The sequence below is a fragment of the Cheilinus undulatus genome, linkage group 13 (genome assembly GCF_018320785.1).
Source record: "Cheilinus undulatus linkage group 13, ASM1832078v1, whole genome shotgun sequence".
In the NCBI taxonomy this organism is placed as follows: domain Eukaryota; kingdom Metazoa; phylum Chordata; class Actinopteri; order Labriformes; family Labridae; genus Cheilinus; species Cheilinus undulatus.
The window spans coordinates 46,564,076-46,578,765 of NC_054877.1; the positions used below are offsets into that span (position 1 = coordinate 46,564,076).

Consider the following 14,690-nt stretch of genomic DNA (forward strand, 5'->3'; position numbering starts at 1 on the left):
GAGCAGAAACCCACACAGCAGGAGAGGAAGTGCTGCTCTGCTCTCAACTGTTTTTACCAACCCTAATAACCACAGAGAATAGATTTAGATCTGCTGCTGCTCTCACTCAGGAACTCTTCTCACACTCTGAGCCCGTTTGTCTTTTCTGTTGTTATTGATCAGAATAAACATCGACTGTGATAACCCACCTGGAGACAACAGTCATGAGTTTACATGTGTTCATTTTATCCTGTTTATTTATGTCTACTGTCTTCTTTATTATTATCATTTATTTTTAACTTGCAGCTGAAAATCCTTTCTGCAGTTCATATCTGATCATGCTGGCTTATTTTCATCATTCTCTAACTTTCTGTATAGATAATTATCTATGAATTATGAGTCTTTTTTATATCCTGGTGCACCACAGAAGGATTCAGTCACTGACTTCAGAGTCCTTCTGTCCCATCAGGCACCAGCTCACCCTCCTGTTCTGTCTACTGTTATTTTGGTAAACTGATCCACTCTGGAACTTCCTCTGGAGGATTTAGACTCACAGTTAGCTCCATCTGTGTTGTTTACAGGCCGACTGAGAGACTTCCAGATATCCCGACAGGAGCATCGAGTACCACTGGTCCCTAACCTGGGGGTACCAGAGACGGGGGGCAGGGTCTGTCTGCTCTGAGGTTGTTCACACCTGCTTTCTAAAATCATGATAAAACGTTTATGAATGGTTCATACAAAGGTAGTTTGTGTTTTGGGTGAAATTGTTCTGCTTTAAAGAACATAAACATTTCAAACTGATGGTTTTATTTTACAGTAATATATCACCTTTTTTTCTGGTGGGTCCTGGGGGCCTCAGCTTTTCTTAGAGATCAGCAAAACAACATCGATGTGTTGATATAATCCTGATTTCCTTCTTTATAATAAATGCCAATTCATTATATTAGCAAAAATTAATGTGAGATAACTCTAGCCTCTTATTTCTGACTGTAACTGTTATGACTGAGCTCTACTCTTTATAACTGATCGTATTTGTTTGTTGTGTTTTTAATGTGTGTATTTTCTCAGTTTTGTTGGAAATGAGGAAAACCTCAAAGTCTTTTTGATGAAAATGAGTTAAAATGAAAAGAAAATGGAAAAAAATAAGATAAATATACAATGAAATAAAATCAATCCTTTTTGACTGTGAAATTATTCATAATAAATTTAAATTTTCTATAACACAAAAATGATGTGATATTGATATTTCTGACCAGGTCTAAATAAAATATTTCTAACAGGTTTAAAATTAATGAGGGAGCTGTTGAATTCACTTTTAATGATTTATATAAGAGAGGTGGAATAAATAAGCATTTACTTCTTTTCAACTTATTTTTGAGATATTACCTGGAGCAAGGTCATCAAATTTTTTCATTTCCTGCTTTTTAATTCGCAAATGATTATTTTAGGGCCAAAATCACCACTTTTCAGAAGTGGAATTCAAAAACAAACATATTTTTCATTTCATTTTTTCTATTAATACTACCAAACTACTGATGGGTGAAAAATAAGTGGTCAGTAAAGCTGACTGTTGTTCTTTAAACCAGAATTTTTCAAGCAAATATTAAACATAACTGTGTTGTGTTCAGAATACAGCGTCATCAGCTTAGAGCTTTACTTTCACACTAACAAAAGTATAAAAACAGACTAGCTCTGAAACTGGTCTGGTTACAAAATCAGTAGACATGTTTATAAAATCAGTTTTATGTTTGTTTTCTTTATGTCTGTCAAGATTAATCGGATTAATCAAGTTCTAAAATTAGTTCATACATTTTCTGAATCATGATTAATCTCATTCTTTATTGTCCCTCGTCGTCCTGCAGACACAGGGATGTAAATCAGCCCACCACTGCTCCTTCATGTCTCATTTACCGTTAAAAACTCACAGACAGCTCAGAAATCATCTGGACCTTGTCTTATCAAATATTCCCCTTTTTACTGTATCCTTACTTTCTGTGTAATTTGTTGATTTATTCTTCTGTGGTTAGTTTTTGTGTCATTTGTGATTTTTCTACTGTGTTCAACAGTTTTGAATGCAAAATAGAGGAATTATAAAATTCTCATAAAAATGATGGGATTAATCATGATTAACTAAACAAAAGCTGAGATTAATTGAATTTAAAACTGTGCTCATTTGGCGGCCCTTGTTTTCTTGTCCTCTGAGTACATAGAGCTACATTTTTCTCAGACTTAAGTTTGAGTTTAAAAACACAGACAGTATTGATTTTTTAAACTTTATTTAAAAAAATACAAAGGAGAGTAAAAACCTGCTGCACTCAGCAAAATGTGTCAAAAAGTAAACAGAAAGAAAAAATAGCAAAATGCTGCAATTTCTATTCAACAGCTAATAATTTCTGAAATTATAAAAATCACAGCAAACAATGAAGAAACACCTACAATCAGAATTTTTTATATATATTTACAATATCAAAATTACATACAGAAATCTGCACAAAGTATTGATTCAATTTGAAATATTTTAAAGCTAAATCAAATTTTATAAAGGATTTTTACCTGCTGAAAAAATCTTGAATATGATGAGATTTAAAATCACTGACAGTAGGTCGGGCATCCAATCAGGACTCCTCCCATGGGGCTTTTCCACCGTGACTTTAGGCCGTGCCAAACCGTGCTGATTTGTCTCAGTCGCCTCTTTTTGGATGTTTTAATGGATGAATGAAATGACAGTCAGTTAGCACATGAGCAGAGGATGGACGGTGTGTTGTTGGTGAGGATCCTCAGCAGACAGAGTCCACAGCAGTACACCAGACTCTTCACTATCAGCACAGAGTACAGCAGAGTCAGCAGCCTCACCCTGCACTCAGACCTGAAAGGATCATCTGAAACAGACAAAATGAAAAGTATCATTATCCCCTCTTCTCTTTGTTTCTACACAAAGAAAGGTGTTGGTTTGGAGCAAGTGCATGAAATTAAGCTTCTTGGTGTAACCATAGATGAACAGCTGAATTGGTCTCGTCATATTAACAACATTTTAACTAAAATGGGAAGAGCTCTGTCCAGCATTAGAAGGTGTGCATATTTTATGACAGATACTACAATCAGACAAGTTATTCAATCATTAGTGCTGTCACATCTGGATTTTTGTTCTGTTATCTGGTCATGTGCATTTAAGAAAGACCTGCACAAACTCCAGCTTATGCAAAACAAAGCTGCTCGTTTAGCACTTCACTGTTCTTTTAGGACGAGCACCGATAGTATGCATGAAGCTCTGTCCTGGCTAAGAGTTGAGGATAGACTATCAGTGAATATCTTAGTCTTTTTTCATTGCATAATCACTACAACAAAGCAAAAAAGCCTTTATAGCAGGATCTCATACATCAATAGCATATACAGCCATACCAAAAGGCAGGTCACACAAGGTCATGTTGTTGTTCCCATTTCAAGAACCTGTGCTATACAGAAGACTGTTATATACAGGGCTTCCTCTCAGTGGAACAAATTACCATGTACTTTGAAAAGATCTAACACCAAAATGCACTTTAAAAATGAACTCAGGAAATATATTTGTACAAAATGAACATGAACTCTAAAAATAGGGGATTATCCGCTGATTGTAACTTGTCATTCTATAACATTGTCATTTACTAACTGCTGAATGGAAAGTTTTGCCAGTGAGATATTCTTACATAGGAAAAGATCATATGTGCTACACTGTTTTCTCCGTCTTCCTTGAATTGAATCTACTGTAGTAGGTATTGTCGCTGCAAGCATCAATATTAGCTTCTGAGTGGGTTGTGGGTTTAGACTGTGGGCGACCATGACTGTATGAAAACTAAATGTTGGATTCATTTTGAATTCTTATGTAATATACATATCAAATGTAATGTTGTTTTTGACGGACCCCAGGAAGACTAGTTGCTATAGGGTAGCAACTAATGGGGATCCTTTTAACAAATAAACAAATAAATAAACAGCCACCATCTTATCTTTACCTTCTGTGAGGGCCTCCACTGTGCCCCCCTCATGTTCCACAGAGCAGACGTATTTGTACGAGTAGAGACCATGTTTGATCAGTAAGATGGAGCTGGTTCGTCCTGACTCTCTGATCTCCAGCTGCTCTCCCTCAGCAGGGGGAACTTCCTCCAGAGGACCGTTGTCCTTCTGTCTTTTCCAGGAGATCTGGACCAGAGGAGGAAACATGGCTGAGGCCACATACAGCAGAGGACTCTTCTCCTGCTGGTCTCTGCATGCTACTGAGTACAGGCTCACCATGGGCTCCAGCACCTCATGATCTGAAGAACACATAGAAAGACATGAAGCCAACACTGCAGTCAGTCTGATCCTGTTTATTTACACCTTCTGATCTCTGATCCTCTCATCTACAGCACAAAGATCCTCATGTAAACTGTGAATATCACTCACACACAGTTATTTAAGTTTGTAGAGGTAATAAATACAACCCCAGTTCCATAAAAGTTGGGACACTGTGTAAAATGTAAATACAATCAGAAGTCAATGATTATCAGACCTCATAAACCCAGATTTTATTCACCATAGAACATAAACAACAAATCAGATGTTTACACAGACATTTTATATTTCCAGGAAAATATTAACTTATTTTAAGTTTCGAAAACAGCAACACATCTCAAAAAAGAATGGATAGAGTAACAGAAGGCTGGAAAAGTAAGTGGTACTGATGAAAACCAGCTGGACGAGCATTTTGTTTTTAATTAGGTTAAATGGCAGAAAGGTCAGTGTGTGGTCAGTAGCGAGATTAAAATAATGTTGGATTTTTCATTAGTTTTTATTTTTATTTTGTTTTCATTTTCTGTGTTCAAATTCAGTCTAGTTTAAGTTTGAGTTTTTAACTGCTGGTTTCTTAGTTTGGTTTTTATTTTGCTAAATTGCTTCGTTTTAATTTAGTTTTATTAGTTTTAGTTCTTTTCAGATACAGGTCAGGGCTGAGTGAACATCATACATTTTTAAAAACATATTCAAAAAGGTTACTCTCCACATATCATTTTATTTATTTAAAGAGGATGTTTGAATACAACTCCAGACATAAAACTACCACTGAGTGAAGTCTTAACCAATCATTTTAGGCCATTTTACACCACCCCTATGGGTGTAGGTGCCAGTCTGTCTGGTTGTGTGAAAGACTAAAACTAAGGGTATTTTGCCAAGATTTTCATTTTATTTTAGTGAGTATTGTTAGTGCAATATACAGTTTTAATTAGTTTTCTTTTTTTTTTTCTTTTTTTTTTTTTTTTTTTTTGGTAAAGTTTAGTTTTTATTTAGTTTAAGTTACTAAAATGATTTTCAAATTTTAGTTTTAATTGTTTAGTAATTTTAGTTAACTATAAAAACCTTGGTGAGTGGTGCTTGTTTTTTGTCCGAGGTGTTTTCAGATACAAAATCAGCATCAGGTAAAACAATAGAACTAACCTACTTATAGCGACAGATGCATATATTCTGTAATTTATTGACAGATATATCATGTACATTTTAAAAATATTTTGTACAGATATTTCAAACGTGTTTGTGTTCTTTCATGTCATCCTTTTTTTCTCATTTTTTGATTTGACTTCTTTTATTATTTTTTTCGTTTTTTTATCAAAGATTTGGAAATTTCTTCAACCTAGGACTTTCACTTTTATTAAAACACAAGTATAACTAAATTAATTTTAAATAAAAATAAATGTATGCCCCACACTAACTCAATGCTACAGAAAATATTAATTAAAAGTTTAAAATTGTTAATTAATAATGAAATAATAAACCTTTATGTGGCAATGACTACCAGCAAAGTCACTTGTGTTTTTGTTCTCCTGAATTCCTCAGCACCATGTAAATGATGAAGAACCACCTAACTGACTGTCTTTATTTAGACTTTCTCTGATGTATGTTCTGTGGGACAAAGTGAGGATTTCTGATTCTAAACATAATTTCTCAAGTATGACATGTACCAGTTTGAATCTAGCATCTAAAATACTGAGAGGAACCAATGCTGGGTATTTGAATCTTTGCTCAAATCAGACCTTTAATAAAAAATTAGGATTGTTCTGACACAGAATAAAGAAAAGTCTAAGATATGCAGTGAAATACAGACTTTTTCCCCCAGTTATTCCCAACATTTTAATGTGATAACAGCTGTGGCTGCAGGAATTTTTTGTTAGTTATCATAAAAGAAAAGCAGTTAGATCCAACAGAGCAAAAGAAGTTGCAAAAACAAATTAAATCAAATTAATAAAAAATAGTTTCTTACCTGTAACAAACAGTTTAGTCCCAGAGCCAAAGATGCGATACCACAGTGAAAAAGACTCGTACAAAAACCTGTCTGCTGCTGAATGACTCCTCAATGGGGACCAGGATCAAATTTCAGCCCTGTGGTCTCTCTCTTTAAAGCTCACAGGCTCAGTTTTTGCTGTTGTTTCTTAGACACCAGCGTGTTTCTCCATAGTAGATTGTACACGTGGATTTTAAAATGTCTACAACACCACTGATTATTAGTTTATTGTCTTGATTTTGACCATGAATCAAGCAGCAACCTCCAGTCCTGAAAAATGAAGCCAATGCAGAAGTGCAAAAAATTGCAATACAGTGAGTGTCCACTAGAGGCTGGCTGCAGGAACACTGGAAGTCATAATAACAATAAATGTTGAAAATCTGTTTTTACACTAAAATAAACTGGTTTACAGCCTGCTTCAAAAATAACAAATGTGGGGGGGGGGGCTCTTTCATTTTCGATTATATTTAGGAAAAACCTCACTGCGCTCTGATTGGCGCGTCTCATTTGATTGACAGATAATATGAAAGGCAGACGCTACCACCAAAAGGCTAGCTAGCTAGCTGACAGGAAGTCAAGCTCAGTCGGCGGGCTCTTGTCTGCCATTAGGTTGACCTAATGTTTGGTTGAGACAACAATTTCAATATGCAGGCCACCATAGACTGGCTTCAAAAGCTGTTTGAGTCTGTATATTGTAATCAAATGGCTGACGTCACACAGGCTTTGCCCAATTCTTCAATTTAGCAGACGCTTTTATCCAAAGGGATGTACATTCGAGAGCGAGAACAACACAAGCAAAGATCTAGCAAGAAGAAACAACATTCAGAAGTGCCACAAAGTACTTTAAGTCCATTTGGACGTATATATGTAGATAAATGTTTATTTGTGTGAGTGACTATGTTGGAGAGGTCATACATGGGGATTTGGCTGAACTCTGAGAGACAAACCAGACAGCTAACTTGGTTAGAGGAAATATGAATTGGGTTGAGATTTGCTCAGAGACCACTGATCTTGTTAACAAAGAAATCTAAAAACATGGCCCTTCCTGTCAGTGTCAGTGGTATGACTGTAGTCATCAAGGGTGACCAAGGCATCACTCCTGAGGTCTTGGTCTACCACTGAGTTGAGTCTGGTTTTCTATGCGCAGTTGCGCAGCTTCCCATGCAGAGTTCATTCACATCTGTTGGAGCATCAACAGCAACAAGAAAGACTGAGCCTGTTGAATGGATCAGTCTGGTGTGCAGTAAACGCTCACTGACAGGCCTCACCTCTGATATCAAGGGGGCCAATCAGCTTGCACAGCCACAGCAGTAATAGGTGTTTCCACCTACACTAGTCTCACCAGTGCCAGACTGCCTCACCTCAGACAAGGCAGCTGTTATATTGTTTAGGGGTACAATAATAACCTGAATCAACGGAGACACACGACGACCGACTTAGTTTGTTAGCGCCCAACTGTTTATTGTCCCCCGAGCAACAGGTACAAGCTCAAAGGTTCCTACCCTTGTAATAACCTAATACTACATCCCCTTTCTAGACAAAAAAGATGCACATAACTAAAGTATTTTAAACCTTTCCATGTTATGTTATCTGCCTGGAAACATTTTAGTAACACACATTGTCTGATGAATATACATCATCATCAATATAAACACCTAAGGAGTTACTATTCTTTACCTGAGCATTTAACAGTGAATCTCTTTAACAAATTGTTTGTAAACCTGTGCAAACACCATCAACAAACATTGAATTACTTAAGTTTCAACATGAACAGTTTCTTCTATGAAGGCCGGTGCCTTTCTGATTCTGGCAGGGAAGTGTCTCTCACATGCAGGAGTCTGTTGTACTGGGTCCTGCTGGATCTCAGGAGACGGGTGCACTCACTGCATTGGGATCTGTGTTTTCATGTGCTGCTTCAGGTATGTTGGCAGGTGTTTCTGGTGTCTAAGAAGATGATGAGAGATGAAATCTATTTCTTCTCAGTCTTCCCCGAGGTGTTGCGATGATGTAGGACCTCGGTGTGTTGGCATTAGATACCACAGTTCCTCTCTCCAGCATATCCTTGACCCACACAGAATCACCAGGTTGTAGGTGTGACATGTCTCGTGCTCTGTGTCGCTGATTGTAGTTCTGTTGTTGTTTCTGTCTGTATCATTGTTCTTTCCTGTTCACATCTGCAGGATCTGTGCATCATGGTTTGAGCAGGGAAGGAATAACAGGGACTGGGGTCCTGATTTTCCTCCCCATGAGAAGTTCTGTGGGACTGTATCCATTCGCCAGAGGAGCAGCATGGTATGCCATGAAAGCCAGATAAGGGTCTTTAGACTTTTTCAGGAGATTTTTGATTGTCCTTACTGCCCGCTCAGCCTCCCCGTTACTCTGCGGGAAATGTGGGCTGGATGTCACAAGGCTGAAGCACCACTCCTGTGCAAACTTTGTGAAGGACTCAGAAGCAAATTGTGGTCTGTTATCTGAGCGCACCACTTCTGGTATTCCATGACGAGCAAAGACGGATTTAAAGTGCTCAATAACTGCTTCTGAGGTTGTGGAATTTAGCTTGGCTACTTCAGGAAATCTTGAGAAATAATCGACAATAACCAGATATTGTTTGTTGTTGAGCTGAAACAGATCTGCTCCCACAATGGACCAAGGTCTCGATGGGAACTGGGTGGGTAACAGTGTTTCTCTGAAGTTTGTTCTCACATGGCGGCAGGTCTCACAGTCTTCTATCATTTTTGTTAGTACTGAGGACTTAAGAAGAACAATTGTGGAAAAATATGAACAATCTCAAGGTTAAAGACCATCTCCAGAGATCTAGAAATCCCTCTGTCCACTGTGTGTAATATAATCAAGAAGTTTATAACCCATGGGACCGTGGCTAATCTCCCTGGACGTGGAGAGAAGAGAAAAACTGACAAAGGAATGCAACACAGGATAGTTGGAATGGTGGATAAACATCCTCAGTCAACTTCCTCACAAATTCAGGCAAATTCAGAACATGTTGAGGACAGATGAGACTAAGGTAGAGCTTTTTAGAAAAGCACATCATTCTACCGTTTACAGAAAACAGAATGAGGCCTACAAAGAAAAGAACACAGTACCTACAGTCAAACATGGTGGAGGTTCAAAGATGTTGTGGGGTTGTTTTGCTGCCTCTGGCACTGGGTGCCTTGACTGTGTGCAAGGAATCATGAAATCTGGAGACTATCAAAAGATTTTGGGCCACAATGTAGGGCCTAGTGTCAGAAAGCTGAGTCTGCGTCAGAGGTCATGGGTGTTCCAGCAGGACAATGACCCCAAACATACCTCAAAAAGCACCAAGAAATGGTTGGAGACAAAGCTGGAGAGTTCTGAAGTGACCAAAACTGAGTCTGGATCTAAATCCTATTGAATACCTATGGAGAGATCTCAAAACTGCTGTTGGAAGAAGAACACTTCAAATCTGAGAGACCTGGAGCAGTTTGCAAAAGAAGAGTGGTCCAAAATTCCAGTTGAGAGGTGTAAGAAGCTTGTTGATGGTTATAGGAAGTGATTGGTCTTAGTTATTTTTCCCAAGAGTGTGCAACCAAATATTAAGTTGAGGGTGCCAACTATTTTGCCCAGCCCATTTTTTGAGTTTTGTGTAAAATTATGTCAGTTTGGGCTTTTTTCTTCTGCTTTTTTGTGTTGTTCCAATGCACATAAATGAAATAAACATGTGGATACCAAAAACATTTGTAATTGCAACAATTTCTGGGATAAATGGTGTATTTTCTGGAAAAATTCCAGAGGTGCAAATACTTATTTTATTTTAGATATTTTATCAAAGATGACTCCAACTATGTGCAGCCTTGACACCGTACCCACCAAATTTCTCAAAGACGTTTTAAACACGGTTGGGCCCAGTATTTTATCCATTATTAATAGCTCACTTTTAACTGGCCAGTTAAACACGCTGTGGTCCAACCACTCTTAAAGAAACCAAATCTCAACCCTTCTGTTCTCAGTAATTTTAGACCAATTTCTAAACTCACATTTTTATCCAAAGCTTTAGAAACAGTAGTTTTAACCCAGGTTTGAGCTTTTATGAACAATAATGACATCTTCAAGAAATTTCAGTGGGGTTTTAGAGCACAACACAGCAAAGTAACAAATGACCTTCTTTTAGCTGCAGACAGAGGAGAGAGCTCAGTTTTAATTCTTTCAGACTAAAGTGTGGTATTTGACACAGTTGATCATACCATTTTAATTGAATGTCTCCTGGGTTGGTGTCAAGGGCTCTGCATTTAGTTGGTTTTACTCCTATCTTTTAGACAGAGCTGTTGTGGTTACCATGGCAACCACACATCTTCTACGTCTCCTATTACCTGTGGTGTACCGCAAGTTTATATTTTAAGTTCTCTTTTATTCTATATTTATATGCTTCCTTTAGTTTTTATCATAAAACCCTAATCTGTCGTTCCATTTTTATGCTGATTTAAAATCAGAAGTAATTTATTCAACTGCCCAAACCCTCAAATTCATCAGATCCAAAGTTTCCCCGGTCCGTTGTCCTCAAACATCACCACCACAGCCAGAAATCTAGGAGTGATCTTTGATGCAAACCTCACCTTTGAAAAACACTTAAAAACTCTTCGTCTCCTCTGTGTCTGTATCTTTCCCTTGTTTCTGACTATGTGGAGCAACAATAAAGCTGCTGTCATCAATAAAGTTTGATCTGTGATTTGACTTTCCAGTGGTCCTGTCAGCAGTGATGAAATAAATCCCTCAGTGTCTGTGACTCTGGCTGAGATGGAGGTGAAACATGTGAACCTGGATGTGGTTTACTGCTCTCTTCATGTTACAAACTCTGACTGACATCTGTTCATCTGAGGGTTTTTGTTCAGGCTCCTCGCTTCATTTCTCACTGTGGAGACCAGAATACCAACAGGAGCAGAAATATGAGGCTGAATGAGAGAGTTTAACTCTCTGGATCTGCAACTCACAGCCGTTCCCTTTATTCACAGCTGAGAAATCATCTTTCTGAGGATGATTGTAGCGTTTATCTAAAGCTCCAGAATTCCTGTTAATATCAAGAATCACTGTGAATGTTTCTGACTCTTTCTTCTGGTACCAGTATACATAGCTATTACTACACTGGTCAGTTCCTCCACAGCTGAATGAAACTTTTTCACTGACTCTCCTGGTCAGTGTTAAATCATCCTGAATCAGCTCTGTCGCCGTGGAAACCAGCGCTGCAGACAAAGACACAGACAGGTGAAGGTGAGTGTGACAGTGTTTGGTAAAGGTGGAGTTTTCTGGCTCCTGATTGGCTGGAAACTCTCACCTGAACACAGACAGCACAGGGCAGCAGCTGGGAGGAGAAGCATTGTGTGCCGTGGTGTATCCTCTGGAGAACCTGAGGAGAAGTGACGCTCTGACGCTGCTGAGGGCAAACCAGGACGAGCTGAGACATCAGAGGAGGAACACCTGATTCTGACACGGCCTCACATCTCCCATCAGCCCTTGCGGTGGAGAGATAAGGCTGCGGTGTGACAGCAGGTCGGATCTTATTACATAGAAGAAAAAATGTCTGAAAGTAGATGACCTTTAACCTCCAGGACCCAGGTGTTCTAAAGATCCCCTGATGATGCTGGTACTGTACAGGAAGTTCCCCCCATGCTGATAGCTACAGTAGACCCCCCAGGAATAAGGTGATCACTTTTTTACAGCTTACAATTCAAACAGTGTGAACATGTGACTACAAAATATATCAGTATTATATCAGTATATATCAGATTCCAGGTGAATTCTTATTAAAACAACTGTGGTTGGTAGTTAGCCTCTATGGTTAGCCACTGCACTAGAAAACACGTATTTGATGTATTTCTGCTTTAGTTTCACCCTCATTCAGACTGACAGTAGCGGCCCCAGGAATAAGGTGGATATTTGCCGTGGTTTCACCCACAATGAACAGGAAGCTAAGAGTTCTCCTCTCATAACCGTAGAAACATGAATGTGGAACCTTTATGTAACCCAGCAGGTAAAAATGGGTTAACCAGCTACAACACGAGGCATAAAAACATTATTTACTGGCTTCATTCTTAACTTCATGTCTTCATTTCTGTTATAAAAATCCTCTCACTGTGATAACTAATGCAGATATTTTATTTTCTACAGTTTTGTATAACTTAATTTAACAGTAGTTTTACAGTGCATGTTTACGTGCTAGAAAAAAGTCTGCGATGCAGGAAGTGAGTTTGTGTTTCCGCCATAGTGAGCCAGAGTCCATGGGGTAAAAAAAACAAAAACAAATGGATAGGTAGGGAAAAGTGGTGTTTAATGGCTAAAGGTAGCTTAAATGGGCACAAATTGGGAAAAAGTGGCAAAAGTAGGCAAAAAAGTAGGACAAGGGTGGTATTTAATGGCTAAAGGTAGTGGTATTATTGTCAAAGGTAGCTTAAATTGGCAAGAATTGGGAAAAAAATAAAGTTGTATTTAATGGCCAAAGGTAGCTTAAATTGGCAAAAATGGGATAAAAATGGCAAATATTGAAGAAAAAAATGCCATAAAATGGGCAAAAACGTAGGAAATAAAGTGGTATTTGTTGGCAAAGTACCTAAAATTGGCAAAACTGGGATAAAAGTGGCAACAATTGGAAAAAATGCCAAAAAAAGTAGGGAAAAAAGTGGTATTTATTGGCAAAGGTATCTTAAATGGATGAAAAGTGGCGAAAAATTGTGAAAAATGTCAAAAAAAAAAAGTTTCCCTTTTTTAAGGTTTTCTGGGGGAATAATATTTAAACTTAAGACATAAAAGAGCCTTTAATAATCACAAAAGAGCCACAGGTTGAGGATCACTGGACTAGAAGGTTCTTTGAGTTCCTAAACATTAATTTAGACAAGAATCAGTGAACTAAAGACTTTGGTTTACTGTTATGATGGTTAAAACCTTTGAAATCTCATTGTTTACTTAATCAGTAAACTATTAAAATGTTTGATAGAAAATACTTCAATGCTTTCAGCAGGAAAATAATAGTTTTATGTTTTATGTGTGAGAAATCTGTGTTTATTATGTTCTTTAACATTGGTTAAGCTGAAATAGTTGAATTCTGATTTCTTTTTCTGATATTTGCACAATGTAAATATTTGATGAGCTATTTTATTAGAATGAAATGATTGTAATGTTTAAAATATTGAAGTTGAAGTAGAAATAAGTCATTCTGATGTTGTTGTGATCTAGTATACCGTTGTCCAACATTTAAGATAAGAAGATGAACATTAGAGAAGTTTGATTTAACATTAAGACAGAACAGAAGATCTTAAACATTTCTGTAAATGCAGGTCGGGCTTTTTGCTTCCATGAGTGAGAAGATTTCAGTGGAGAAGATTGGACCATCCATTGGATGGCGAGCCTCCCAGCTGATTTCCAGGATCCAGATCTACATATCCAGGATCCAGATCTACATATCCAGTGAAGGGACGGATGAGCTATCTGCTTGTGGTAGGATTGTGCCAGTGGTCCAGATTGGTGCCAACTTGAACACACTGACATTGAGTGCACTCAGACCAGACTATAACCCCCTGACTTTAAAGCAGAGCAGGCCTCTGTCCCACCAATCCACAACTTCTTTTGAGAGAAGGGGAAAAACAAAGGACAATTTCCTTTTATTTGAAGGGCCCACTTTAGAACCTAGAGTGACGTGTCATTATCCAGGAGTGGCTTCCATTTAGTAACAAACAGCAGTGATGCAGTGAGTTTCTGCAGCCACCAGAGGGCAGCAGCTTCATAAATATATTTCCATTCCCTCAATAGAAGCTTCTATAGGCCCTAAAAACACATGAGGAGATTTAGCATGAATCCTGATGTGAAAGCTCCATCACTACTGCATTATTGATCACACTGATTGATGCTTTCTGCTCCATTTCAGCACACTTTGGTGATCAGGATCAGAATAATTTCATGAGTTCATATGTAGTTGATCAAAATGCCTCTTCAGCTGCCGACTCGAACACAGAGACACACAGATGAAGAGCAGAAAAGTCCAAGAATGTTGTCTCCAGGTGGCTCTCAGTCTTTGTGCTGAAGAAAAAACTCTTTTTGGTAACAACAGACAGTCCCATTTAAAATGTGAGAAGAGTTCCTGAGTGAGAGCAGCAGCAGATCTAAATCTATTCTCTGTGGTTATTAGGGTTGGTAAAAACAGTTGAGAGCAGAGCAGCACTTCCTCTCCTGCTGTGTGGGTTTCTGCTCTGCAGCCTCTTCACCGTTAGCTGAGGGTTTTCACTTTAACAACACAAGCACAGTTACAAGAAAAGGTCAACACAGCCAGCATGTTTCCAACAGTCTGACTGATAAAGTCACTGCAGGACAATGGAGTCAAATGTGTAGTTTAAAAGCATCCTGCTGTGCTGTTTGTTCATCTCTATAAACAACAGTATCATCAGCGTAGAGCTTTACTTTC

General features: G+C 38.1%; 1 protein-coding gene across 1 annotated transcript; it reads right to left on the reverse strand.

Annotated features, from left to right (window-relative positions):
• Positions 1–2,301: 2,301 nt before the first annotated feature.
• LOC121520418 lies at positions 2,302–11,616 on the reverse strand. Its single transcript, XM_041803852.1, has 5 exons — positions 11,574–11,616; positions 11,157–11,481; positions 6,248–6,291; positions 3,972–4,271; positions 2,302–2,858 (listed from the first exon to the last, which is right to left on the reverse strand). The coding sequence occupies exons 1-5, from the start codon at positions 11,614–11,616 to the stop codon at positions 2,707–2,709; spliced, it is 864 nt and encodes a 287-aa protein (XP_041659786.1). The 3' UTR covers positions 2,302–2,706.
• Positions 11,617–14,690: the final 3,074 nt, after the last annotated feature.